Source organism: Natrix helvetica, assembly GCF_964273705.1.
Source record: "Natrix helvetica genome assembly, chromosome: 1".
NCBI classification, from domain to species: domain Eukaryota; kingdom Metazoa; phylum Chordata; class Lepidosauria; order Squamata; family Natricidae; genus Natrix; species Natrix helvetica.
Window position 1 is genome coordinate 204,878,224 of NC_138548.1, and position 27,935 is coordinate 204,906,158.

At 38.7% G+C, this 27,935-nt stretch overlaps 2 protein-coding genes across 7 annotated transcripts in view; one reads left to right on the forward strand and one right to left on the reverse strand.

Moving 5' to 3' along the window:
- The window catches only part of SLC27A1 (solute carrier family 27 member 1), a 40,608-nt gene extending 28,701 nt beyond the window's left edge, over positions 1 to 11,907 (reverse strand). The window contains exons 1-3 of one of the 6 annotated variants that reach the window (XM_081937273.1): positions 11,753 to 11,874; positions 8,856 to 9,033; positions 4,534 to 4,701 (exon numbers count right to left, since the gene is read on the reverse strand). In XM_081937273.1, the coding sequence (XP_081793399.1) occupies positions 4,534 to 4,700 (167 nt within the window). In that variant the 5' untranslated portion in view covers position 4,701; positions 8,856 to 9,033; positions 11,753 to 11,874. Of the gene's footprint in view, positions 1 to 4,533; positions 4,702 to 8,855; positions 9,034 to 9,250; positions 9,270 to 9,456; positions 9,513 to 11,752 lie in introns of those variants that run through there. The other 5 variants (XM_081937274.1, XM_081937272.1, XM_081937275.1 and 2 more) reach the window with 5 other exon arrangements.
- A 7,593-nt stretch (positions 11,908 to 19,500) lies between these two features.
- Positions 19,501 to 25,997, forward strand: NXNL1 (nucleoredoxin like 1). The gene is made up of 2 exons (XM_081937279.1): positions 19,501 to 19,877; positions 24,975 to 25,997. The coding sequence occupies exons 1-2, from the start codon at positions 19,552 to 19,554 to the stop codon at positions 25,246 to 25,248; spliced, it is 600 nt and encodes a 199-aa protein (XP_081793405.1). The 5' UTR covers positions 19,501 to 19,551; the 3' UTR covers positions 25,249 to 25,997.
- The last annotated feature ends 1,938 nt before the right edge of the window (positions 25,998 to 27,935 follow it).

Here is a 27,935-nt window from a genome sequence, read left to right on the forward strand (position 1 = left end):
CGTGGCGACCTACTGAGCTAGGCGACCAGGCAGCTGTGGCTAGAAGCGCGGGAAACCGAAAGTAGGAAACAAAATGGCAGACGGAAATTTTGACCTCTTCAAAATGGCTGCTGCACCAGTCCGACAACCCAAAATGGCCACCGGAAATTTTGGGAGCCCTGAAGCACCGCACCGATCACCGGCTCCTTTAAACGAGCGCAGTCAGCGGCAGCGGAGACCTCATTGGGGAGCCTGATCGTAGCAGGGCTGTGATCACGCTGGCATCGGTACTCCGACCCACGCGCCTCCCTCAACAGCTGCCTGCAGCCTCACAGCACCCGGGTGAGCCCAGCGCACAGGGGAGGCTGAGAAAGGTGATTCGTCCAATTAAAGAAACAGAGAATTTTTGCTCACCCAGCCCTGCTCACAACGAAGGCAAGAAAAAAATCTTATGGTAAAATGGAGAGTCCAAGCTTTCTGCAAGGATTGAAGAAAAAATTAAAGTGTGTCCACTGGGCTGACTGAATTGAAAAAAACTGAAGATGGTCAGCACCAGAGGCATGGCTTAAAGTTTCAATTCAGTCCTAGGCAGATTGGCTGTACTTTCCAGAGCAGCGCCCAGGAAAAATTTCTGCTTTCACTATGCCCTATTTATATACTTGTAAACAAAACTCATAAGGACAAGATAAAATCTCTGATGCTTTCTCATCTAAAGGAATTTAAATTCCAAATACTGCCACTGGAACTACTCTCAATATACGGTGCATAAATAGACAGTCTAACATATACGACTACTCAGATTTATGCCAGTTTATATAATTCTGCACACACGAGCAAAGTGATTAAACAGTTCTTACGTTAGAAACACTCCACAGCTTGTCTATCTCTTTCCTTCTTGTAACTACAATTCAGAGCTATTGATATATAAAACCAAGCAATGAAAAAGAAGAAGAAATACTTCAGTGTTGTAAGCTTTGCACTCAAGACTATTTTCAACAACGAACAGCTCCAGTGATACAAACATAACTTTAAAAAAAAGTTTTAGGCAATTTGTGAGAATAGGAAATGTGACAAGAAGTATAACTAAAATGAGTTACATGAAGGAGGGATCTGGTTTTGTTTACTTTAAAAAAAATATCATCTGCAACAATAAACGTAAGCCTTTTTGGAAAATATTTCCAACCAATTATTGTAGTTGCCAGCTAAACTGTGACCTCTGCTTGCTAATGCTACATGCTACCACTAACTGGCAGATATTATTGCCTTACTTTTTCTACTTGTTCCAGCCAATCTCAATTAGCTTTGTTCCTTTCCATCTGCATCTATATATGTGTTCACTAATCAAGCAAAAGGTATGAAATACAATGGAGGAAATGAATTCAGAACACCCTTCATCCCAAATTGAATAAGATCTCAGATTCAACCCCTTATAAAGCATGACTGGAAAAGCCTGTGGTCCAGAAGCTGTAGAGTTGTGATTTGTTAGAGAAAGCAATTCTTTTATCCAGTGGACCATGACTCATTTGGTATAAGGTCATTTTAGATATTCCCATGGGACTGAAGCATACCGTATTTTTCGCAGTATAAGACGCACCAAGGTTTTGAAGAGGCAATTTTTTTAAAAAAGTAGGTAAGTAGATAGAGGGATAGAGAGGGAGAGAAAGAGAGAGAAATACAGTAGGTAGATAGGGAGAGAGAGAGAATAATTAGGTAAGTAGATAAAGGGAGAGAGAGAGAGAGAGAGAGAGAGAGAAATTCAGTAGGTAGGTAGGGAGAGAGAGAGTATAGGTAGGTAGGTAGAGGTATAGAGAAAGAGAAAGAGAGAGAAATACAGTAGATAGATAGGGAGAGAGAGTGTGTGTAGGTAGGTAGGTAGGTAGGTAAAGGGATAGAGAGAGAGAAATACAGTAGATAGGTAGGTGTTTTTGCTGGCACAGCACTTGATCAATGTAATTCTCATCAATCAGTTAAAGAGCTTTCCGAAAGGGGGAAAAAAGTTTTTACACTCTGCAAACATCCCCAAAACTGCCCGTTTTTCATGAAAACGGGCCTGTTTTTTTCCCCAAAAAGGCATGAATAGCCTTGGGGGAGCTTGCAGAGTGCTCTTGGGGGGGGGGGGGCAAAAAATGAGCGAAAACCGGCCTGATTTTCGTGAAAATGGACCAGTTTTTTGTCCAAACAATTGCATGCATGGCCTTATGGAGGCTTATAGAGTGCTGGTGGGGGCTGGTGGGGGCTGGTGGGGCAAAAAAACGGCCCGTTTTTCGCTCATTTCTGCCCTCCTTAACCCCCAGGAGCTCTCTGAAAGCCTCCATAAGGGTATGCACGACCATTTTGGTGAAGGGCCGGGGCTTTGGGAAGCAAAAAATTGAGTATAAGAAGCACCAGATTTTCAGCCTCTTTTTTGAGGGGAAAAGGTGTGTCTTATACTCCGAAAAATATGGTATGTCTGGTATAACTGAACAAATTGGAAGTAAAGCATATTTTAACCAATGTAACATCCCCTTCTAAACATCAAGCAACCTGTCCACATTCCTTGATATATTTAGGTATCTGTAAATATCTTACTGTGATATTCCTTTATCAGAACTATCACATTGCACAATTTTTTTGTATGTAATTCCCAATTAACACTTCACAGAATATCTAATTTGCCTGTCCGCATTTTACATTTCTTTTGATTGATGTGAAAGATCAATCAGAATGAAAACATGGTGCACTTCAAAAGCTGTATTTTCAGTGTCAAGAAAAATATCACAAAAACTGCCCCAAGGTTAAGACAATGACTAGCTGTACTGCACTTAGGACATTTATTTTCCTCAAATGCGAGGTAATAATAGAAGATATACCTTTATGATTAGTTATAAAAGAGCATGGAAGATTCCACAGGGGACCAAGCAATAGGAGAGATAAATGACCTCTTAAAAGCTCATCTATCCCTCCTCACTGTGAATGTCCTAATCAGGAGCTTAGGCAGATGAGGAAAGAGAGGCTGGTTTAGTAATAGGCTCTTGGCATGATGCCCAGCAAAGCTGGCCTATCATAGTGACCCAAGCTGTGCCAGGAAGGAAACAGAGGAGCCTTTTCAAGAACGAACTGCCCTTTCCATATTCTTAAGAGGCGCTTTATTCTCTGCTGTTATTTCTCACTTGCCATGCAACTGGGAGGAAGTAGAGATCCAGAGGGCACTGACAGTCACTATAACAGCCTTTGTAAGAGCAGCAGCCCTAAATCCTTTTAACAAGAAAAAAGACCCTAAGGGGACATGCAAAAAACTGGATGCCAAATCCAGCTTCAGAGCAAGAGGAAAACGAAGTGTTAGACATAGGAAAGGTATTGAGAAGATTCCACAGAGGACCAAGCATTAGTAGAAATAAATGATCTCTTAAAAGCTCATCTATCCCTCCACACTGTGAATATCCTAATCAGGAGTTTAGGCAGATAAGGAAGGAAAGGCCCCAATTAAAAAACAAAACACCTGCGTAGAAATAGTAAGAAATCAATTTAATATACATGCATAGAGTTTAGACACACAGATATCACATAAACATTATAGTCAATTAGTGAAATCCTCTCCCTTCTTGACACAGGCATACATTTTCTATAACATATAAATAAGAATTCTCTGCTACTGGCTAAGCATGAATTTTACATTATGAATAGTTACAAGATTCTTCAACTGTACACAAGTCTACAGAAAAATCATAGGAAGATGCAGCTGGTAAGGTGTTTGCTTGACCTTGTTTTTTTTTTAAAGGCTCTCCCTCCCAGAAAGAAAGCAAATTGAGAATGGTGGATTTAAACAAGATCTAGCTCACGTATCATACTAAGCTATAATAGTTTACTTGATTCATATTTAGCATATTGCATATGTTAGCTTATACCCAGCATATCTAAATTATTCAGTTAGATATGACTAACTGAATAAGAATGACTATGCAAACTGTGGCTTCACATAATGTACAAATTCAGCCCCAAACATGCCTTTGGCCCCTCAATTTTCAGTGAATGCTTTTAAAAAAAACAAGACAGATGATCACAATATGTGTGGTATGGGGATTAGTATTTTATTAATATTATTTATACTTTTTAAATATGTTTTTTTAACAACCAGCTCTCCTGAATCCCCAAGAAGAGCCTTTTTCTTTAAGATGTATATAAATATTATAGTATTTGGCTTCTGGAACAGGCTGGTAAATCCTTCACAGGCTGTTTTCTTACTAATTTTATAAGATTTAATAAACAGAAAACAATGTCTTGGAGTTCTATCATTCCCAGCCTTCTTCTACTTAACACTGGCAACAAAGTCTATTTACTATAAGCATCCATGTGATTTAAAAACTTTCATTTGGGAGGATAGCTGGGAAGAGAAGGCCAAAAGTATTTATAGTAATATTTTAAAAGAGTAGTTATCAGAGCTCTTGATCAGGGTAGAATTCACATCCTTATCCCATGAAAGGACTGAGGTTTATGCAGATTTATTATCTAGGGCAACAAACATTTTGATGAATACAACAATCCTGATATTATACCATAAGAAGAAATTGTACTTACAGTAAATCTCTCAGGGCTGTCTTAAAGATGATGCGGAGGAAGTTCCACCCACCACTGCCAATATAAATGCCCAAAGCAGCTGCAATACTCCATGTCCAAGACATGCCAAAGAATCGCATGAGGCCCAGTGAGCCAAGGGAAGCAGTACAAACCCCAATTGTGTGCATTCTGGAAAATGAGATAAACTTCATGTTAAGCTACTAGGGTAATCTAATTATAAAAAACAGTTAAAATAAACAGAAGATGATCACAAGGAGATAGGCAAACTGGCCATGTAACACAGATGGGACAAAGGTGAAAGGAGCAAATGAAAGGGGCAGGCTAGGCTTTATTTATTTATTTGGTTTATATCCCACTTTCCTCTAGTACAGGTAATCCTTGACTTATGACCATAATTGAGCCCGACATTTCTATTGCTAAGTGAGAAATTTGTTACATGAGTTATGTCCCATTTTACCACATTTGTTAAGTGAATGACTGCAGTTATTAAAGTTATTAATATAGTTGTGAAATGAATCTGGCTTCCCCATTGACTTTGCTTGTCAGAAGGTGACAAAAGGTGATCACATGACCCTGACACACAGCAACAGTCATAAATATAAGCCATTTGCACAGAGTGCAAATTGTGATCACGGGTCCATGGGGAGGCTTCAGCGGTCATGCGAAAAATGATCATAAGTGACTTTTTCCAGTGCCGTTGTAACTTTGAATGGTCACTAAATGAACTATTGTAAGTCAAGGACTACCTTCTCTCAAAACAGTAGGCACTATACTCTTTCCTCCAATTTCACCCTAAAGGTGATCCTATCAGAGAAGCTGAGAGATAATACCTGGCCCAGTCACCCAATTTTACCCACACTGAATTTCCATGCCTGCGTGGAGATTTGAATCTGGCCTTGGTCAAGCATCCTCATTATATACCACATTTCTTTATCAGAAAAAATAGATGGTCTTTGCCTGAAACCATATTCTCCTATTCTTTCCTACTTTCCTTAATTGAAGTCAGAGGCCAAAAGGTCTAATTCAGGGGTGTCAAACTCGCAGCCCTTGGGTCACATGCTGGTCACGCTCTGGCCATGGCCACCACCCCCATTTAGCGAAGGGGAAAAAAGCTGTGATAGGTCACATGATGACAACATGACGCCGTGAGTTTGACACCCTTGGTCTAATTTATTTTCAAACACTTTTCTGATCACATAGGGAAGCATTTGGTCGCCACGATGTAGAAAAGATGTGGAGACTCTAGAAAGAGTGCAGAGAAGAGCAACAAAGATGATTAGGGGACTGGAGACTAAAACATATGAGGAACAGTTGCAGGAACTGGGTATGTTTAGCTTAAGAGAAAGAAGGACTAGGGGAGACATGATAGCATTGTTCCAATATCTCAGAGGTTGCCACAAAGAAGAGGGAGTCAGACTATTCTCCAAAGCACCTGAGGGTAGAACAAGAAGCAATGGGTGGAAACTAATCAAGGAGAGAAGCAACTTAGAATGAGGAGAAATTTCCTGAGAGTTAGAACAATTAATCAGTGGAACAGCTTGCCTCCAGAAATTGTGAATGCCCCAACACTGGAAGTCTTTAAGAAGATGTTGGACAGCCATTTGTCTGAAACGGTATAGGGTTTCCTGCCTAGGCAGCGGGTTGGACTAGAAGACCTCCAAGGTCCTTCCAACTCTGCTATTGTATTGTATTCACCTTTCCTTTGCTGCAGAGTTGGCTAGTGTAAGGCTTACAAGTTCTATTTTATTTTTTGCCAATTGCAGCTGTACTCAAAGTAATGCTCAGCTTGTCATACATATGTTGAAGAGGAAGGGAAGATACAACTGAGCACATGTTCAGCACAGAAATTAATGGTCCTCCCACAAGTGCTTTTATGGAGAAACCCACTCCTATTTTTTCCAAGCATTATTTTTCACTAATCTAGTCTAGATGAAAAATGCTTTTTAATTGCAACTGTCACCAAGCGTTCACCTTCACCTAAAAAATGTAATTACTATTTGCATCAGTAAGCAATGCAGAAATACTAGTCATCCAACAGCAATTTATCTAGCAATTGATCAGTATAATTAGCTTGTACTTCCTTACATTTTAATTACTGAATATTTACAAAGTCATGCAATCTGATTTTGATCACCTCCCTAATTTCAGTTTCAGTGTAATATGCAACAGGGATGCTAGAATAGCAGCAATAGAGGTGAGAGCTTCCTCAAAGAAAAAGAGAAATCTAGGTACAGGTAGTCCTCGACTTACAATAGTTCATTTAGTGAAGGTTCAAAATTACAACAGCACTGAAAAATGTGACATGACCATTTTTCATTGTTACAAACTTTGTAGCATCCCCATGATCCTGTAATGGAAATTCAGATGTTTGGCAACTGGTTCATATTTATAGCCTATGCTGTGTCCCAGGGTCATGCGATCACCTTTTGCTACCTTCTGACATGCAAAGTCAATAGGGAAGCCGCATTCACTTTACAATCCTGTTAGTAACTTACCAACTTCAGTAGTTTACTTAACAACTATGGCACAAAATGTCATAAAATGGGGCAAAAGTCATGTAACAAATGTCTCACTGAACAACAAAAATTTTTGGGCTCAATTGTGGTCATTAAGTCGAGGACTACCTGTAGTGTAAGCAATTTGATCAAGGTGCTGGTTTTACCATTCAAACCCTAAAAGAAACTAGACATCATTTTATTTAAAAGAAGGCCACAGACCCTGAGATCATCAAGGGAGTAATTCCTCCACTGTACAGACTCACATTTTGGGATCAGAAGATAACTGAATAAACAAGAATCTTTACAGACAGGACTTTCTGTAAAATCCCAATTGAGACAAGTTTTTAACAAAAAATTTATGGTATGGTTCTATTTGTTCTATGCAAAAGAAAGTTCCACTGAAATAAATATTTGGTCTCAGGTAACTGAGCAAAGAATTGAGGCCAGGCACAACTATTTAGACAAGTAAGCTATTGTCTTTACTGCAAAACCCCTTGTTAAACTGCTAGGAAGGAAATGCATTTCTAAAGAAAACACATTCTGTAAGCCAAATCTGTAAAACTACAAGTTAGATAATTGCAGCCGTATCACATAGTAAATACTAAGAAATGATATCAAAAGCAGCAAGAGTAAATTATCTGGTGCCTTCCAGTTTCAAATACAATAAAACTGATGCAGCATGGCCAATCAGCATGGATATAAGGATTGGGATGGCACCCATTTGGCCTACTAATGAGAATTAGTATTATTCTGCTGAGATGTTTCTTGCTACTTCCAAAATACTTAACTAGGAAAAAAGGGACATTGGCAAAATCTGGGCCAACAAACCAGGTGTGTACAAATCCTTGAATGAATTTTGAGAATGTCTGGCATATTTTGTCACAATAACCAAAGAATGATCTGAGGAGATCAAGAAAGTTGTTCACTTAGAATTTAAAAGCAAAACTTAAATATAGTTTAATTCAGTTTTTTAAATTTTTGTTATAAACTTTATCAAGTTTATAAATATATAAAGTTTATCAATATTTATTTACAATGTTTGTAAAACATCCCAATCTGAAGACTCTAGGCAATATACTGTTAGTTCTTTTGTGACTACAACTGGAACTGGCAATTCAGTCATTAAATAAATGCTGTGTGAATATTGGTCAATGTTACTCTTTCATCACCATCATAACTGCAAACCATTACTGTACAAGACAGTCACTAAACAAGAGCTACCTATATAACAAAGCAATTATATAAAAAGCAGCACTATAAAAATAATCTCCCCAAGATGAACGCTCAATATGTATTAGGATTAAAAGGAGAATGAAACAAACTTGTTTTATCTATGGAATGCCAAAAAGGGAGGTGCTGCAAGAACCTCTTAGGGAAATGAAAGCAAAACAATAGGGACCAAAATGGAAAATTCCCGCTTTCTATTTCTCACATGGGTGGAGACTCTTACCGGGCATTCTCAAAATATTTGAACCAGCTATGCAAATTAAATCATGGTAAGATGGTCCATGACATATCCAGGTGATATGCCATCCAAGATCTTGGAGGTGATACGCCATACTTTTGAGCTGCCTACTGCTAATCAATGCAGGAATTTCAAGGAGGATGTTGCCCGTTGTTGACTTGCCTGTAGCTTATGCATCATGTTCTAGTCCAGATGTGGATTTTGGATCATCGCCAAAACTGTTCCATGTGGATTATACTATAGAAATCCAATTGTAATTAAGGTCTGTGCTACTGTTGCTAGAGCACCCTGATTCACATTGGGCTATAAAGGGTGAACCACCAAAGTTGTATAAAGACCCTCCTGGACACAGCACTCACCAGCTATTTGTGAGGCTATAAGCCTAGGAGTCCAACTGATCCACAATCAACTTCTCAAAGCTCAATCGTATCAAGAGTAATTACTGCTGTTATCAGACTGCACAGATGTTTACTGCCATATAGCAACTCAATTCTTACAGGATTAAATCTGAACTTGTTTCATCCCAGTCAATGTGTGCTGTGATTAAAAAAAGAATATCAGACAATCATAAAAGAATAAAACATCCAAAACCTCCCCTTCCTTTCTATAAGATGAACCTTCAGTTTCTCAGAAGAATTGTACTAGAATGGAACAATATTTCAAACGTTCAGATATAACATCTTGGAAAGGTGTTAAATAAATTTCCAAAGGAAGAGAAATACACAAGTGATCTATACAACTTCCCATAACTTACTATTATTCCCCAAAGACCATTCTTAAATTCAGCTTCTTTGTTGCTCTCTTACCATAAAAACATCAAGGATGAAAGCAAACGAAGTACACAAATATAAACTTTATTGAATTTATTCTGTAAATATCAAGTGCATATAGTGGAAGTCTAAAAGACGTGTGCAATTTGCATAAAGCTATACAGTATCTGCTCTGAGAAACTTCACCCACCTTGGCTGATCTCAAAAAAGCTGGAGATCAAGAAGCAATAAAGTATGTTCCTCAATGACTCCTCACTAATCTGAAAAGAAGTAACAAATGGAATAACACAATGTCCTGCTCTAGGCGCAGTACTGAGCTTTACAGATAATCTGAATAAAGGAAGAAAATGGATGTTCATTAATTCTGCGAAAGAACTCAAAGTGGGCAGGGGTGTTCCATATTTAAACAGACAATTGCATAGGTCCCTGATGATTGACATCTTCCATGACAGCAGAGGGTGTGAAAAAGATCTGGGCCATTTAGTAGAACACACTAAACATTAGCACCTATAATGTGCAGTGACTAAAATAAAAGGTTCCATTCAATTCTGCTTTGGTTAAATTTTACCTGGAATACTGCATGTATTTGTGAAGACTGTAAATTTAAGCAGAATATTGATAAATTGGAACATGCCCAGTGCAGAGTAACATAAATCGTCTAGGCTAAGTTCTTTGTGGAAAGGTTAAAGAGACTGTTCTATGTGGAAAGTACGTTTAATTTGGAAAGAAGAGAACTAGGAGACAACACGATATTTATCTCTAAATACCACAAGGCTGGCAAATTTATTTCTTTTCATCCACAGGATAAGATCAGAATTATTAACTTCTAATGACAAGGAAAAGTCAGCATTTAGATTTTCTCTCCAAATAAGTTTTTCAGATAGTTGAACAAGCTGCATAATGGGAAGTAAAAAATTTTGTTGAAAATTTAAAGGACCTTGAGAAACATGTAATTAATTACTTCTATTACATATGATGATATATGATATTTGAGAATGGAAACATGGAGCTTCCATATTCAGAGGTAGCATTCCTATAAATAACAGATGACTGAGCCAAAGACAGCTGTTATCTTAGTACACTGCTCAATAACATCTCAGAAGAATTTATCCAAACAGAATGCTAGATCAAATTGGACTTTAATTCAATGCAATGATTTCCTAATATTTGTAAGAAAACTTTAAAGTCACTTCTATCATTATCTAGGATTTTGCTATTTTAGCCATAAAAAACAAGGATTAAATTGATGCCTATGTTCCCAATTGGATAAGTTTCTGCCAGTAAAGTTTATAGCAAACCATACTGACATTCTGCTTTATTATAGATACTAGGAGATAAACCAAGTTGAAACAGGGTAAATTTTCCACTAAATATCTTGGAACAGTACTTGAAAGCCATGTGCTATGTTACTCCAGGCAGAATCCAACAAGCACAGACATACATAAAGTTTCAGTAAGAGATATACATCTACCTGAAAGGGACTATCCTTGCCAAGATAGTAAACTGCTCTAAAAACACCAACAGCTAGCTTTCTAATCCAAATTAGATAAAAATATCGCCACCGATTTAAACCGTCACCCCTTTGAAAGAGCACAAAGAGCAAATCAGCTTCCATAAAAGTTTTTATATATATATATATAATCATTATTTTAATAAATGAATCTTAATCTGTTGGGCTTCAGTATCATTTGTGTTGCAAGCCCCTGCCCTTATTTTGTTCATTGCACACAAAAATAAAATCTCAGGACCTTGTTTTTCTGCTCCATAGGCTAAGGTGATCAATACCTTTCCCTGAGGCTGTACCCACCTCACATTCAGTAGCTGCGGAGCACCGTTCTTTTGAAGCAATTTAGTCTTTTTATTCAGGATGCCTTTAGGTCTAAAGGCAGGGCAAGATCTACTCTCCCACCACAGCAACCCTGTGAGATCGACTAGGCTGAAAACGATCGGCCTCCACCGCCCCTTCCCCGCTATGGTTTCCATAGCTTAGAGAGGGCTAGAATCTTGGTTTCCTTATAGCTCCTAATGAAAACTTTCGCCATCATCAGATCCTCGAAGAATCCTCAACAAACACCAACGGATTCCTACGGTATTCTGTGAACCGGAGAAAAACCAGCCCTCAGCCTAGCCTGCTTCTATGACAACGTTACAGCCACGGGGATGATATTTTACGCGCCGGTCCTTGCTTTCTAAAGATGAAGACCGCCAACTGACTGGACACCACAACCGGGATCGCTGCGGTGCCTTGGCCAGCGGCCTCTTTTTTTTTTTTGGCGCCAACCAGGGCATGAATTTCCATCACCTCCACATGTTCCCGTTGCCAGAGCAACGTTCCAATTCCCCGCTCCCCTCCCGCCCCTACGGTGCTGCGACGCTTCTATCTCCCGGCCGCCGCTTCCCCTCCTTCTCAGGTGGCACCGCTTATCCCCGTCTTCTCTCCCTCCCTCCGTCCGCCGCCGCCAGGTTTATCCCCCTCGTTCCCGTACCTCGCCGTGACCCCCGGAGACTCCTATGCCTCCGTTCCCCTTCGCCACCAGAACGCTCCTCCTCCTCCTCCTCCTCCCGCTGTGGCCACAAGTGCCCCTCCGAAGCTCACTGGAGGAGGACCTCGGGCAAGGAGAACTCCGCCTCCGATCATAGAGTTGCAGCGCGGCTGCCGCTAAAAAAAAAAAAAAAAAGCCCTGTTTACAACAGAGAGGGCGAAGGGGAGAAAAACAGAAAGAGCACCGAGGCCTCCTGGGAAAGCACGCTCTTTGCGAGGCTCGGTGGCCATGGCAACAAGGCTCCTCGCAATGGAGGGAGGCGTTGGCATGCAGCCGCCGCCGCCGCTTTGCGTTTATTACGAAGTTCCGTTTTTCTCCCCTGCGGTTTCCAACTGCTGTATTCTCAGATCGCCGAGTTCTGATGTGTCTTCTGATTCTGTCGGGGATGTTTGTTTGTTTGTTTGTGTCAGTTACAGAAATGGAATTCGAAACATCAAAAGGAGCCTCGTAGCGGCTTTTCGCAATTAACAAACCGCACGTAACAAAATTTCATTGCGGCTCACTTCATCGGATGCCCCGTGGGGCGGCTGGACTGATGTAGGACTTGAATTGGGGTGAGGCGGAAGGGCGTGAGAGAAAGACAAGTTGGCTATGCGGATACAAGTTACTAAGAAATGTATTAAGGTTATTGGGTTAATTATTAGGCTAATATACCTTTGCGGTATTAACCGTTGTCTGATGCGTTAAAGCCCCACCCTCCCCAAATTGAGTTTGCTGAGTTCTGAGACTGCCTGAAGCCTTTTGATATATGTGGCTTCAGCAGCCTCTTGCTCAATAGCAATAGCACTTCGACTTACATACTGCTTCCTAATGCTTTACACTACAGCCCTCTCTAAACGGATTACAGAGTCAGCATATTGCCCCCAACAATCTGGCTCCTCTTACTGACCTTGGAAGGATGAAAGGCTGATTCAACCTTGAGCCAGTCGGGATCGAACTCCTGGCAGTGGGCAGAGCTAGCCTGAAATACTGCATTCTAACCACTGCTCTTAAACCTGCCTATCTCAGACAACTGACTTTGAGTGGTGAACTATTCTAAAACAGGTTAAAAGGGGTTTTCAGATAGTCTTTGGGTTACAGCCATTCATCCACAGGTATTCAAAGTTAGGATGGTAGCTGGGACTTATGACTAGTCCTCAAAGTTGTGCCCCTCACAGTGCCCTTGTAGGCAGAATTACAGAATGGATAAAATGGATAAAAAGATGTTGAGACTCTAGAAAGTGCAGAAAAGAGCAACAAAGTGATTTGGGGACTGGAGACGAAAGCATATGGTTGTGGGAATTGGAAATGTCTAATCCTAACGAACAGAAAGACTTGGGTTGACATGATAGCAATCTTTCAATATTTGAGGGCTCTCACAGAGAGAAGAAGGTCACTCTATTCTCCAAAGCACCTGAGGGCAGCCAGGACAAGAAGTAATGGATGGAAGCTTATCAAAGAGAGATCAAACCTAAAATTAAGGAAAGCTTTTTGGACATTGACAACAATTAGTGGAAAAGCTTGTTTGCAGAAGTTGTGGGTGCTCCATGAACTGGAAGTTTTTAACAAGAGATTAGACAGCCACTTGTCCAAAATTGTAGCCTCCTGCTTTAGCATGGAGGTGGACTAGAAGACCTCCAAGTTCCCTTCCAACTAGTAATTCTGTAATATTTACTGTACAAAAGATACCACATCTAATGCACAGACATTTGTATGAAAAATATGGAAAATGAATTGTCTTTCTAAAGTAAGTTTACATATACTGTTTGGTTTAAATATTTTAGTTAGAATATACATTGTTGTAAAGATTTTCCTGGTTTTGCTTTGAATTTTCATTTGTAAAACAAAATTATAAATATACTTTTTAAAAAATATATATTTTTATAAATCTTTTTCAGATTTGTCCTTTATTTTTCCCAAAAAGTATGTCACTGTAACTGTAGCATGCTCTGGGAGACTAAAACACTCTGATACTAATTTAACTTTGGTTTGAGTCCTGATGCCCAATTTATGTTCATTAATTCTTTTGTGCAATATGATCCTGTTTCCCCTATATAGGATCCAGAAGGACAATGCTGACATATATTCTTGTGCAAGTAATAGTGCTGATGTTGTGATAGTCAGAAACGGTGCTACCAGACTTCTGTTTTGTTTTGTTTTTTGCCACTATAGAGTAACACTTATCTCGTCCTTAAATTGTAAAGGTAAAGGTTCCCCTTGCACATATGTGCTAGTCATTCCCGACTCTAGGGGGCGGTGCTCATTTCCATTTCAAAGCCAAAGTGCCAGCGCTCTTCAAAGACATCTCCGTGGTCATGTGGCTGGCATGACTAAACACCCAAGGTGCACGGAGCGCTGTTACCTTCCCAACAAAGTTGGTTCCTATTTGTCTACTTGCATTTTTACATGCTTTCGGACTTCTAGGTTGGCAGAAGCTGGGACAAGTAACGGGAGCTCACTCCGTTATGCAGCACTAGGGATTTGAACTGCCGAACTGCCGATCTCTCTGATCGACAAGTTCAGTGTCTTAGCCACTGAGCCACTGCATCCCCCTTAAATTGTAGTTCAAGGTAAATTATATTCAATTAGTTAGCAACTTTTTGAAATTATGATGGATCCCCAAAAGTTACTTACAACCTGATTCCAAAGTTCCAGCAGCTGTCCTTCCTAGTCATGTGAATGCATTTCAGTCATTTGGCAATCAGCCTGCATTTACAGTATTTGCAGCATCCTGTGGTCACGTGACTGATTTACATCAGTTTTGCCAAAAACTGGTGTTTACTGCCATTTTTGTGGCAATAATGCTTCATAGCAAATAATAGGTTTGCTTAATAACTACAGTGTTCGCTTAATATCCACAGATGCATTTCACAACAATGAAAATTTGCTTAACTACTATTGCAAAAAAAGATTGTAAAACCGATCGGTCACATGATGACCTGCTTTATGAGCATCATGACCTATGACCATAACAGTCAGGCTCTATTAAGGTCATAAGTTGAGGACTATCTGTATCACTTTTGCTTGCAAACTGCCCAGAGTCATTTAGGCAGTGAGATGGGCAGTTGGAGCCTGGTTAGAAGGCTAACTCTGCCTACAGTCTGAAGTTTAATTCTGGCCAGCTCAAGGTCGACTCAACCTTCCAAACCTCCAAGGTCAGTAAAATGAGCAGCCAGATTGTTGGGGGCAATATGCTGATGTTACAAACCACCTAGAGAGTGCTGTAAAGCACTATGAAGTATTATATAAATCTAAGTGTTATTGCTATGGGCAGTGTTTAAATTTGATAAATAAAATTAAGTAGAAATCAAACCCATCACTATTGCTAAAAGTTCTAGAACTAGAAACGTTCTATCTAAAACTATAGGCTTCCTGCCCAATTTCATCCATATCTACTGAGTTAGTTGGAGTTGTACTCATCTTAAGTCAAGATCCATAGGATTGCAAGTAATATCTCAATTTTGTATATTTGTTTATCTGATTTTTATAGTACTACTTATTTTATGATTGGATGTGCCAGATGTCTGATGCAAATTTTTACCATTACTATTTTTCTCTGTCTCTTTGTTTTGTCATTTATTCCACTAGAATTCAAGGGATTGCCCCTTTTATCCTTAAAGCAACATTATCAGGTAGCTAAGGTTGAGTAATGGTAATCTTAAATCAATTAAGCAAAACTTTGTTTATATAATTATCAGTTTGTGTGATGTTTGATTATTTATCAAACATTATCATGATTATTCATACCTAGGTTTCTCAAACCTGTGCAACAGTTTAAAACCAAGACGTAAGATAGCTTCTGTTATGACATACTGTAGGTACACAAACGTTTTGGGCTAAGGGTCACACATATAGGCCTGGTAGAATCTGTTAAAGCCAGATCAGGGTGAAAAACAGTGAACACTGCTTATGTTTCTTAAGTATGTTTCTAGGTTTGTTTGTTTTTCTAAGCTTGGAATGTATAGCATTAGAAGCATTACTATAGGCCCATTTTGTGTCCATGTGCCACAAAAGGAAAGACTGATTTTCCTCAGCTGTCATAATACATAAGCATACTAATGTGGCTACCATTATTCATTGTAATTTGAAATATTTGTGACAACCTGCTCTTTGAATAAGTCTTCTAAATAAAGAATATTTTGAAGAGGCATTTATTTTCAAGGGAATGTGCATATTTCTTTGACAGCATCTTTGCAGCAATGTTTTTTTTTTACCAGAACAATTACAAAACTTTGAAAGAACACAATGTTCAGGTTATCTTTGTTTTCTAGTTACAATGCAAAGAATTGATGACATTCCAGTGACCTTTACTCTACTTCACTTCAAAAGTACTCCTAATTCCTATTAGTATTTATTGTTTCATGATTCATGACTTGTTAGGGCAAAACTTTTCCCAGTCTTACATTATTAAATTCACAAAGAACTACACTGTCCTCTTTGTAGTTCAGGACTGTTAAAAAAGAAAAAAAAAGCAACTGCTAGCCATAATTTACTGATTATGATTCCACTGTTTAACGCAATCGAGTTTAAAAATAAATTCCCTCATTTTTATGACATGTTCCCAAGTACAGGGTTTTTATATGACTTATATACGGTAACTCTCTTGGGGCAGGGGGGATGATTTTCTATTTTTATACAGTGTATATATCCTGTGTGGTGTTTTTGGTTACGTTGCTCTCCAGGAGGTACCACATGACCACTCATTCTATTGGGATATGTCGGTCATGGGTAACGTCAACAACAACATATTACACTTGTATTTTGCCTGGCTCCAAACAGCTCTGGGCAGCTCACAAAAATCAAACAAGGAAATCAATAAAAGATATAAGATAAAACATGGCAAGCTCAACAAGGTGTGGAGGCTGGTACTTACTCCCCCTCATCAAAGATTTGGATGAAGAGCCAAGTTTTCACAGCTGTTCTAAACAATAGCAAAGTAGGAGTCATCTGGATCTCAGGGGGATCCAGCTAAAGAGAAGGCATCCTTCTAGGGTTTGAATAGATGATGTTTGTCTATGGCAGGGGTGTCCAAACTTGGCAACTTTAAGACTTGTGGACTTCAACTCCCAGAATTCCCCAGCCTGGCTGGGGAATTCTGGGAGTTGAAGTCCACAAGTCTTAAAGTTGCCAAGTTTGGACACCCCTGGTCTATGGGGATTCTCAGTCATCCAGGTCATGGTTGTCCCAAAGGTGCTTTTTCAAGAGGCAACTGGACTTTCTGGTTTTTCTTTGCAGACGTTTCGCTTCTCATCCAAGAAGCCTGAGCTGAAGAAGCTTCTTGGATGAGAAGCAAAACTTCTTCAAAGAGAAACCAGAGAGTCCAGTTGCCTCTTGAAAAAAGCACCTTTGGGACAATACATGACATTGTTTAGTCGAAGGAACCTGGAGTACACTAACCCTGCAGGTTCAAATAGTCAGGAAATAGGTGGTCCCTCAAGTAACCAGGACCTATGCCATGAAGGCTTATAGCTAACATCTAGCAGGTTTTGGAAAGATGTTGGTTCTCTTGTATGCCAGTCAGAATCCCTTTGGGAGAGATGGGCAGCCATATACATTTGATAAATATCATTTATTAAATGAATGTAACAAAGTTTCAACAAGATGTTGAACAAATCAAAATAGCTAGATTCACATTAGATGCTAAGCCAAACCCATAATATAGCAGAGCACAATATTTAAACTGTCTTTGCCTCTTTTTATGTTAGATATGAAGAACAATGTCTGCAGCAGGGGTCAAAAAGTTGCAAGATGGCAGGTATAGCACACAATCCAGACCCCACTACCATCATTGAATACATACAAAGGGTGGGAACCTGTTGCCATGCCCCTCATTCTCCCCACTTTATTCCCATGGAGATTTCTGAATAGCAAAAACATATTGCATTATGGATCTGATATTACTTCCATCAAAGTCAATCTACAAACTTATGCAGTTATAATGCTGCATCGCAGTAGCAGTCAGATTAAAGACCCAGCTCTCTGGTGGGCTTGCAATCTAGATACCTATTTTCTTGCTTGAGCCTATCAATTAAAATAATAATTGGATGCTATTTTAGGTGTCTCATATGTAAAGGTAAATAGATTAGAAAGAGAAATATGGTTGGTTTGCTTGTTTAAGCAAGCAAACCAATCTGCTGTTATCTGCTGTTTCGATCACAGCTACAAATCTAGGCAACATACGTAATACATGTAATTAATATTAAACCACCACACCCCATATTCTTCTCTCGGTTATTTTGCACAGTGGAAGGAGAACATTTCCTTTCCTTTTTGATGTTCTTCTAGATTTGTTAAAACATCATTTTCTTATTATTATCAGAGACCACAAATATAAGTTGTGTGCGTGAATCTGACATAGCTTTTTTTTTTATTTCTTGATTTTGCAGTTTTATATGCTATTTCATCTCTTAGTCTGATTTTATATAGTTAACATTTTTAAAAACAGCCCTTAATGAATGCTAGTTACTTTTTATGTAAAGGAAAAAATGTAATGTTTTAAATGGATGAATTGATTCAATTGTGCAACAGGTTGCCAGCGTTAAGAATAAAAATGCTAATGAAAGATGCAATGGTATTAGTCGTTGGCCCATAAACTGTTAGCATGATAAAGAGATTTATGATAAGCAAATTCATTGGTCATATTCTTTCCAAGTAGCTACTGTAAGAAGATTAAAGTACTGGCTATTTCTTCTATTAATAGGTGGGGAAGTAGACTCAATAAGATAGGTTATTAGCATCAGCCAGGAATTAAAGTATGGGAACAAAATTACTGCCTTTTAGACTGTGAAGGGTCTTCCCACTGGCCTGAAGACCTGAAAATAACAGTTTACTACCTTCTCGACAATGAGGTGGCTTTGAGGTGAGACAAAATCAAACTGAACTAAAGCAGGAATGCCTTGTTCATTTTTGCAGAGACAGCAAGGTCCCCATCTTTGCCTAGGAATTTCATTACACCTGGCATGTTTAATAAATATTTAAGATCTATTTTAAGATGTAGATATTTGTTTCTCCTGTTGACAAGACCTAATGATTTTCAACAGCCTGCCTGTATACCGTAGTACCAGCCAAACCATTCTCTCTAGTAGTTACTCTCATAGAATAGCTTTTAATAGGAACATTTATAATGATTTATTTTTCCTGACCCATTCATTTTAATTATTCTTAGTGCTAGGCAAGGACAGCAAAAAAAAAGAGACCTCCATAGAACTTGCTGAATCTTGTTTTTCGTGCCCTTTTCATTGTACTTTCTTTTGGGATTAAACTTTGGAGAAATGAAGCCCCCCTATCTCTTTAGCTGAACGAAACAGCAGATTGCCAAGTTAATAGAACAAACTGCCATGTTTCTTTTTAATCATTGAATAAGTAGAAGATTTGCAGAGCAGGAGAAGTTGGGTTATTTTTTTCTTCTATGATGCCTTGTTTCTTTCTTTCTGATGATCAGACTATTTTTTTCAATTTAAAAACAATGCTGCCTTCCTGTGCAGTGGGGCTTCTGCTGTTTTGTATCCACATCCCACCCCACACAGACAATAAAGCCTGTTGACAGTGAAAAGGCATGTCACTGATTAGTGTACACTATTGGTTTTCGGGTTTGTCATTGTGCTTTTTGAGCCTTTAGGGCGGGAGACGGGATATACAGTTAAGTTGTTAAATAAATGATGGGGAAAATAATTGATAAAGGTTGTCTCCCTTTTTCCTTTTCAGTGCTAATCTGGGGCAGAGCCTAAAAATGATTCTTTAAGCCTTGTAGCCCCCTTGTGGCCATGGCTGCCCTTTTCTTCCACAAGAGCCTTGTTGTGAACAACAAGGACAATGATGAGCTGGAGCTGGAACGGGAGCTCACCCGAACATTAGAGAACAAAGTAATGCTCCTCTATTTTGGCTCTGGTGAATGTCCTCGATGCCAAGAGTTTGCGCCCACCCTGAAAGAATTTTTTGTGAAACTTACAGACGAGTTTTATATGGAGCGAGCATCTCAACTAGTTCTCATCTATGTGTCGCTGGACAACACAGAGGAGAAGCAAGATAAGTTTCTGAAGAAAATGCCAAAGCGATGGCTGTTTTTACCTTTCCAGGATGAGTTCAAAAAGTAAGGATCTGAAAATTTAGTTAGGAAAATGCCAGAACTGAGGCTGGGCTCATAGGCATATTAAGCCACAATTGGGTTTGTTTGGTTTTGATTCAGCCTTTATAGTCTATACTCTACATTTTATAATTAGCATTATTTCCGTTGTTTGTCAGTGAACAAATTGTGATGTGAACCTGCTTTAGATGAATTAAGCATATTTAATGTGCGTAGTTGATTGATAACTATCCAATCAGGATAGATACACCAGCAGTATTTGGGGATATTAGCACACAATAGTTGTCTTTTTTTAAATACATTTTATTACAAGTTTTTAGGAGAACACAGAAACTAACACAAACCATGACAGGATAAAGAAAACAAAGAAAAATGCAGAATGAAAAAACAAAAAGAAATAGAAAAGATTTTGATTTCCTTTGCAGCAAATACAAATATAATTACAAATGTATCTCTTATTTTACAATATAAAAAAGGTTTCTTTTTTCTCTTATCTAATTTTTTCTCATCAACAAGTCTACAAACTAACTATAACTAACTATAGCTAAACATGCATTTCTTCTGTTTCATCCAAAAAGTCTACAAATGGTTTCCAGTCAGCCATAAATATAGATATTGTCTTTTCTCTGATCAACAAAATTAAGGTAGCCATCTCTGCAAATTCCATCATTTTTACCAACCATTCCTCCATTGTGGGTAGTCAAGAACATTTCCACTTTTATGGATGTAAAAGTCTTGTTGCATTTGTCATATCTATAAACAAGGTTTCTAGTTAGCAATGTATTTTATAAAAAATCTTTTTAAGGCTAGAACATGATGTAAATTTAAACCCTTTGAACCACTTATTTTTAATCGATCCATTTATATGTTATAGTCAATATTTAAGTCCATTTTATCATACATTCTTTCACTTATTCTTCTGTCTCATATTTTCTTCCTGATAATTGTATCTTAAGAAAACCATTATCAAGTATATCCTTCCATTATCAAACCTTCTCATGTTTTTGTTTTGCAATTCCCTTGACATCATGGTATATCATGATGAATTAACCATTTATATTTACTTATCACTTCTCATCTCTGTTTCTTATGTTGAAAGCCACAAATATGTTGTCGGGCACAAACTAGGTGTATATTTATTCCATACACTAAGAATGGCCCGCCTAGGATAATGATTTTTGAAATCTACATTAATCTTAGCTTTGTCATACCAGAGATATCTATGCCACCCAAATTTCACATCATGTCCTTCTGACTCCAGTAGCCATCTTTTTTTCTAAACAATACCCACCCTTCCATTCAAGGTAAGCAGGCAACAAAGTAAATAGTAGTGATGGCAAAACTTTTGGGTATCGAGTGCCCAAAACAGAGCTGCATGCGTACCAGCCAGCTGGTTTTCGGGTTTCTGGCACTCCGCTGTGCGGAAAGATCAGCTGGCTGGTGTGCATGCATGCGCCGGAAACCAAAAGAGCAGCTGGCAATGGTCCACGCGCCCACAGAGAGGGCTCTGTGTGCCATCTCTAGCACATGTGCCATAGGTTTGCCATCATGGGTATATAGTAATTTCAAATCTGGTAGACCAACCCACCTCTTTCCTTTCCCTATTGTAGTACCTTAAGATTTAACTCAAGGTTTTTCCCCATCATACAAATTTAGCTATATTCTTAAACCATTGTTAAAATGGTACATTAGTTGTCAACATATGTATTGTTTGAAACAAAAATAACAATTCTAGATAAAACATTCCTTTTAATCATAGAAATTCTGCCCAACAGTGACAATTGTACTTAATCGCATCTTGATTAATCTTTTCTAACTCCATTCCACGTTTTAATATAATTATTGATATAATTATTTTGAAATAACAAACAATTTATATTTGTTGTAGTTATTCCCAAGTACTTTACTTCTCAAAGTCAGTTTTTTATTCATTCATTCTGTTTGATCTTGTATCATCATGTTTTTTATTAATATATTTACCTTTTGATATTAACTACAATATTCAGCCCCTGCTGAAGTTCCTCCAGCAAAAAGCAAACTCACAAGAGCAGGCCAGGTTTCTACCTTATCCACCAATTTATTTTATATCTCACCTTTATTATTTTTACAAATAACTCAAGGCAATGAACATACCAAATACTTCCTCCTCCTATTTTCTCCACAACAACAACCCTGCGAGGTGGGTTGAACTGAGAGAGAATGACTGGCCCTCAAATCACCCAGCTGGCTTTCAGGCCTAAAGTACACAGGTGTCAAATTCGATCACATCACGTAATGTATCATGACATATCACAACCTTTTTTGCCTTTGCGGAGCCAGGATGGGCGTGGCCTGCACATGATGCCTTTGGCCCGCAGGCCGCCAGTTTGACAGGCCTGCTAAAGTAGGTCTAGAACTCAAAGTATCTTGCTCTGTAGGCCAGCACTTTAACCACTAGACCAGTGGCCCCCAACCTTTTGGGAACCAGGGACCAATTCCATGGAGAAAGGTTTTTCCGCGGATCAGAGGGCATGGTTTTGCATGTTGCCTGCATACTGCGGACGGGACTTCACTTGTTTGCACAGACCAGTTGTTGACATGGTGTAGACTGGTACTGGTCGACAGACAGGGAGGTTGGGGACCCCTGCACTAGACCCACTGGCTCTCAATTTCTGGAAAGAAGTAACTAAAGTTTTAAAGGACAGGTTGTACATTAAAACCATGAAAGCAATATTTAGCATCATCAAACAAATAAAAGCTACAAGCATATAGAATTAAATATTAAGGAACTACGGAACTATGCATTTTTTACTACCGTTTCGGGTGAATTAGTAGCATTTTTACAATCAGTTTGGGAGAACCACCCCGAACCAGTAACATTTTGCCCCTGGTCATGACCCTAGGACTATGAGCTCTGTTACCTGTCTATTAGATCTAAAACTTTCTTGATTGGTTGAGACTTCCCAAGAGATCACAAGCAGTTGGGCCCAAATAATTTTGAATGCTTTCTTGTGGGAGAGGGAGAGTCCACCTGTCTTTGGTGGTTCTCCTTCCTCTGAGGATGGTTCCAGTTGTTGGGTGTGTAAGAGGTTCCATTCCTAGGTTTTTGCTTCATGGCGTGCCACAGAGCTCTTTCCTCCTCCTATTTAACATGAAAATTAATATTAGGGCATCTTTCAGTCCAGGGTTAGGAAAGTTGAGCTTTATATCTGCTGGGCTTCCAAATGATGTTGCAAGGTGCTTTCTCAGTACTTGGAGGCTGTGGGGGCCTGGATTGGGAAGAACCAGCCTCAGCTGAACCCTGACAAGACTCCATGGTTGTGATTTTTGGGGTCCTAAGTATTTAGTGATTTTGATCATTAACTCTGAATGGGGTAACACTACCTCAGGCAGAGTTGGTACATAATCTGTAAGTTGTCCTAGATTCATAACTCCTACCTGAAGTGCAGATGGTGGCATTATCTAGGACACCATTGCACAATTACATCTTGTGAGTCAATTGTGCCCATTCCTAAGCTGGAAGCCACTGTTTGTGGTAACTCATGCCTTCCAAGTGAACTATTGTAATATGGTCTACATGGGGCTATCATTGAAGAGCATTTGTAAGCTTCAATTGATCCAGAATGCAGTGTTACTTGCAGTATTGGGCACACCATAACATTGCTGCTACATGAGCTGCACTGGATTCCATTGGGCTTCTGGGTACAATTAAAAGCTGTCACCTTTAAGCTCTGCTTGGAATGGGGCCACATTACTTGCAGGACCACCTACCATTGACGGTTCCTAATCATTCCATTAGATCAAACAGAGTGGGCTTACTCTGGATGCCATCAATGGAGCAGAGCATCAATGCACCACAAGAAGTGTGCCAACTTTATCATGGTGCCCATCTTGTGAAACAGTCTCCCTTTCCTTAAATATAGATAGCCTTGACCCTGCTGGCTTTCCAGAAGCTGTCCAGAACTGGATCTTACCCCAGGCACAGGGGTTGGGAAGTTTGTGGTATGGATGTCGTTTATCTGAAGAGCTGTTATGGTGCTTTTTAGGGGCTTCAACCCAATTTGTTTATCGGATCTGTATGGTTGGTTTTTATATCTGTTTGCCATCAAAAGTTCTGTAAGTAGGTAGATAGAGATAAGAGATAAGTTCAGAGATGTTGATGAAGAACCTCATTAAGCAACCTTGAGAAGCAACCCTATTCTGGATCCTGGCTATAGTGACACATAAGGACAGGGTGTCAGCACTCTCTAGCTGCTGCTCCTTTGTTACACAATATTGTTCAGCTGGAGTCAAGAGCTTCATGCTGGATCTCTCTAACTGCTAATCCGAATGTTTTCTTTTCACTCTCTTGCTAAAGCAGGATTTAATCCCTACAACAGGGATAGTAGGAACAGACAGCCTAATACTGAAAACAGGATCTCTGTGTGGAGTTATCTGGGCCATAATATAGTCATAGTATATTTTGCATTTCCCTGTCTCTTCTCTATGTTGTTGCTGGAAGTGGGAAGATTAAATTATATGATGATGTCACAGGGCTAAGTAAGAGATCCAGCCTGTTATTGGGGAAAGGGAAAGAAGTCTGCAGATAAATGCTTTAGGGAAGGGGTGAGCTGGACCCATATCCATGCTGAATTTGGAGAGATTATCAGAGTGCATTGTTAAAAATACAGTCTGGTAAATGTAACTTTGAGATGTTAGAAGATGGCAAGCAAAATGTGAAGAGACCTAAAGAAGGTCTTACTCACAGCAGACTGGGGGCATTAATCATTTTTATCTTATTCATTTATTTTCAGAAAAGCAAAAACAAACAAAAAATGAAAGAACCAGGATGTCTTTGTTAGAGTACTAATAAAGACTTTCCTTGCCACCCCTCCCACTGCAGGTGCTAAACCTATTCTTAATAAATTGACAATACATGTTTGGGACTGGTATATATTGATGATAATGTCCAAATGTTGTATCCGAGTATAGCTATACAAACAAATGAATAATTGTAAAAAACAACAACAACTTAGGTTCGTGATACCTCTTTCAGCTTTCCTCCTATGAAAATCCCAATATGTTCTCCCCATGTTCCAGCTCAGAACTTTTGAAACTTATTCTTTCTTTCTGCAACATTCCTAGGGAGTTGACATCAAGATTTTCAGTGATCCATCCCCCTGTGGTGGTAGTTTTGAAACCAAATGGTGAAGTCATTGCCCACAATGCTGTGGAAGAAATCAAAGAGCAAGGCACAGATTGCTTCAAGAACTGGCAAGAGGCAGCTGATTTGGTGGACAGGAACTTCCTTTTATCTCAGGACTCTGAGGACGTGACCCTGAAAAGTATCACTGATCCCATTCGGAGGTTCAAGTACAAACTGGTTAAGAACAAAAAGAACAACAAGAAGCAAAGATGATGATAAAGGTGAAGTCTCCTGAGGAGACGTTCCTTCTTGGAACTTCAGGTTGGTGAATGTGAGTGTTCCCAAAACATCACCTATGAACATTAGATATCTACAACCACACTTTGGTTGGACACAGAAATTGTTAATTGCAGATGTATTTTGAGACTTGAAAAATCTAGAATATTTTTTTCTAAAAGAATCTAAAACGTGCAGCTATGAAATTATTAGATATTTATATAGTGTTTATTGTAATTGGAATCTCGAATAAATGTCATAATGCACTCAATAGGGCTGTGAACACTTTGAAAAACATTCTGAAGAGCTTCAGACCTCAAAACCACACAATCTCTTTTTTCACACTTTCTGATGAGCCTGGGAAAAAAATATTGTCTGTTTGAAAGGGTGAAATTATTAAAGACCCAGTGACCCTTAAAGACGCTACAACTTTTTATGCTTTAAGGTCTTAGGCAGAAGTCTGAAATGACTGGATGTTTTAATGAACAGCAGAAGTGCTGTGCTCACACTTGCCTCAGATCTAAATCATTTCTTCCAAATACACTTATTTTACAAGCATGCCTAGCTCTAGGAGACCATCGGGGTTGCACTGAGCTTTCTTTCCTGGAATGACAGCACAAACCACGCAAGATAAGAGTGAAAATAGCTTTGTTTGCATACTTTTATCATAAAACACTTTCCGAGCAGATCTCCCTTCTGAGCGAATGCATCAGCATTTTGTTGTCTGCAGCAGCTCATTTAATTACATGAGGACCCTTGTCACCAACTCTCAGCATTTCTTTTGATTTTCTGGCATCAAACATTATCCTCTTGCCAGGATCAGAGTTCCTCAGGTGATATTCTTCCTACTAAGCAGTTGTTCTTGGGCAAGCTGCCACCAACTGTTTTAGCAGGAGAATAAGTTTTTCTTCCCGGCTGAACCAAGAAGTCTCTGTCTGTTTTAAATCTCAGGTTTGAAGTGACTCTAAATGCTTGCCTTGCTGCTTAAGGGACTTGCCCTGCAAGTATAGTTCATTAAGTATAGTCAAACATATAAAGATGTTTTAAGAGAGTAAATCCAAATACACGAAGCTTTATTGATGATCTAATACCATCCCTTCTCTACAATCTTCTCTATTACCATTTTTTTTAAATAGGTGGACTTTCCCATTTTTTCTTTCAGTCACTCATCGGTCACTCTCAACTTGCAATTAACTCTTTCTCCTAACTGCAAACATCTTTTCTTAAGGATCCGATAAAGGCAGGAAAATTTAATTCTACAGTACCATCACCCATAGCACAGTAATGCTGTATTTCAGTAAATGAAAAGCTAACTCTTGTTTTTAGAGACTGACTGCACATTTTACTTTATCTGAAAATGGAAACTATCCAGAGCAGGGGTAGACAAAATTTGGACTGGAGAAATAAAAATAGTACTTTATTGTTTATTAACAAGCAGAAGTGAAAAAAAAAGAAACATAGGTAATATTAGTTTTGTAACCCATGGAATAATGAGTGAGAATTGTTATTTCAAAGAAATTTAATGTGGCATTTGACATATACCACATATCAGATTCCTTTGAGAACATATAACCAATCCTTTGACAGCATACAACCAGAATTAGTTATAATCACCCTGTTGTAGGGAATTTGGGTTTGTCCTCTTATTGCTATATTTTAATCTGAGATTCATAGTACTGCTAAGCTAATAAATAATTTTTTTCTAGCTGTTTTCCTAATAATTGAGATCTATTGAAGTATCAAGAATTATGAATAATAGACCACCACCACCATCATGAAAGCCTACAAGCATTATTTTGCCTAACTTGCTACAGTGATTATTACTAATTAATATGGGTCCTGTTGTTTTCTGCAACATGAGTGTGTAATAACCCTGTTGTTTAATTAAATAGAATTTTAAAAAGAAATGTTGCCTAATTTCTTGTAGTTCTTTCTATTGTGATATATTTTCATGCAATTGTCAAAACATTTTCTTTCTTAGACCTAATGCAGTGTTACTTCATGAATTCTTAAATATTATCTTCCTAACTTAAATCATGTGTTACTGAAACAATCTAAAATCTGTTGAAATTGATACTAGGCTCCTCTTTTCTTTTAAATTTAATACTGTAAAGAAAGGGAAAAAAACTGTACTTGCTGATTTTTTCATACTGGACATCTGTTCCAAGAGCAAGAACAAGTTGGCTTTTTAATTTTGTTTTTATCTCTTCTCAGGCTAGTTAAGAACCTTTTTGTTTTCTTTTTTGATAAAAAACATATTTTTGTTTCTGGTTGGATTATTTACAAATGAAAGACTTCTGTTACTGAATTTGAATTAGATTCTCTAATCTTGCAACTTGAGCACATATGGCACTGCGTTTAGCTTTAGAAAGCTACTAATCTGGATTTAACTTCAAACAATGAATTGACCATGTGCCCTTAGCCCAGTTCCCATTCTCTGAGAAGTCACAACCCCAACCTGCATATGGTATCCAGGATCTACTTTACAGGGAGGATGCAGCATTGTAATTAAATACGCAGAATTTTAATATTGGAAAACAGTTGCTTTTAGTTGAAAGCGCTTCTCTACCTCAGTATATATTATTTTAGTCTTGCAACAGTCCTGCAAGGTAGAAACAGGTAATCTTGTTAGTTCTGAGGGCCATGTCAGCTGTCAGATCAGGCCACAAAATGTGTGCAATTTC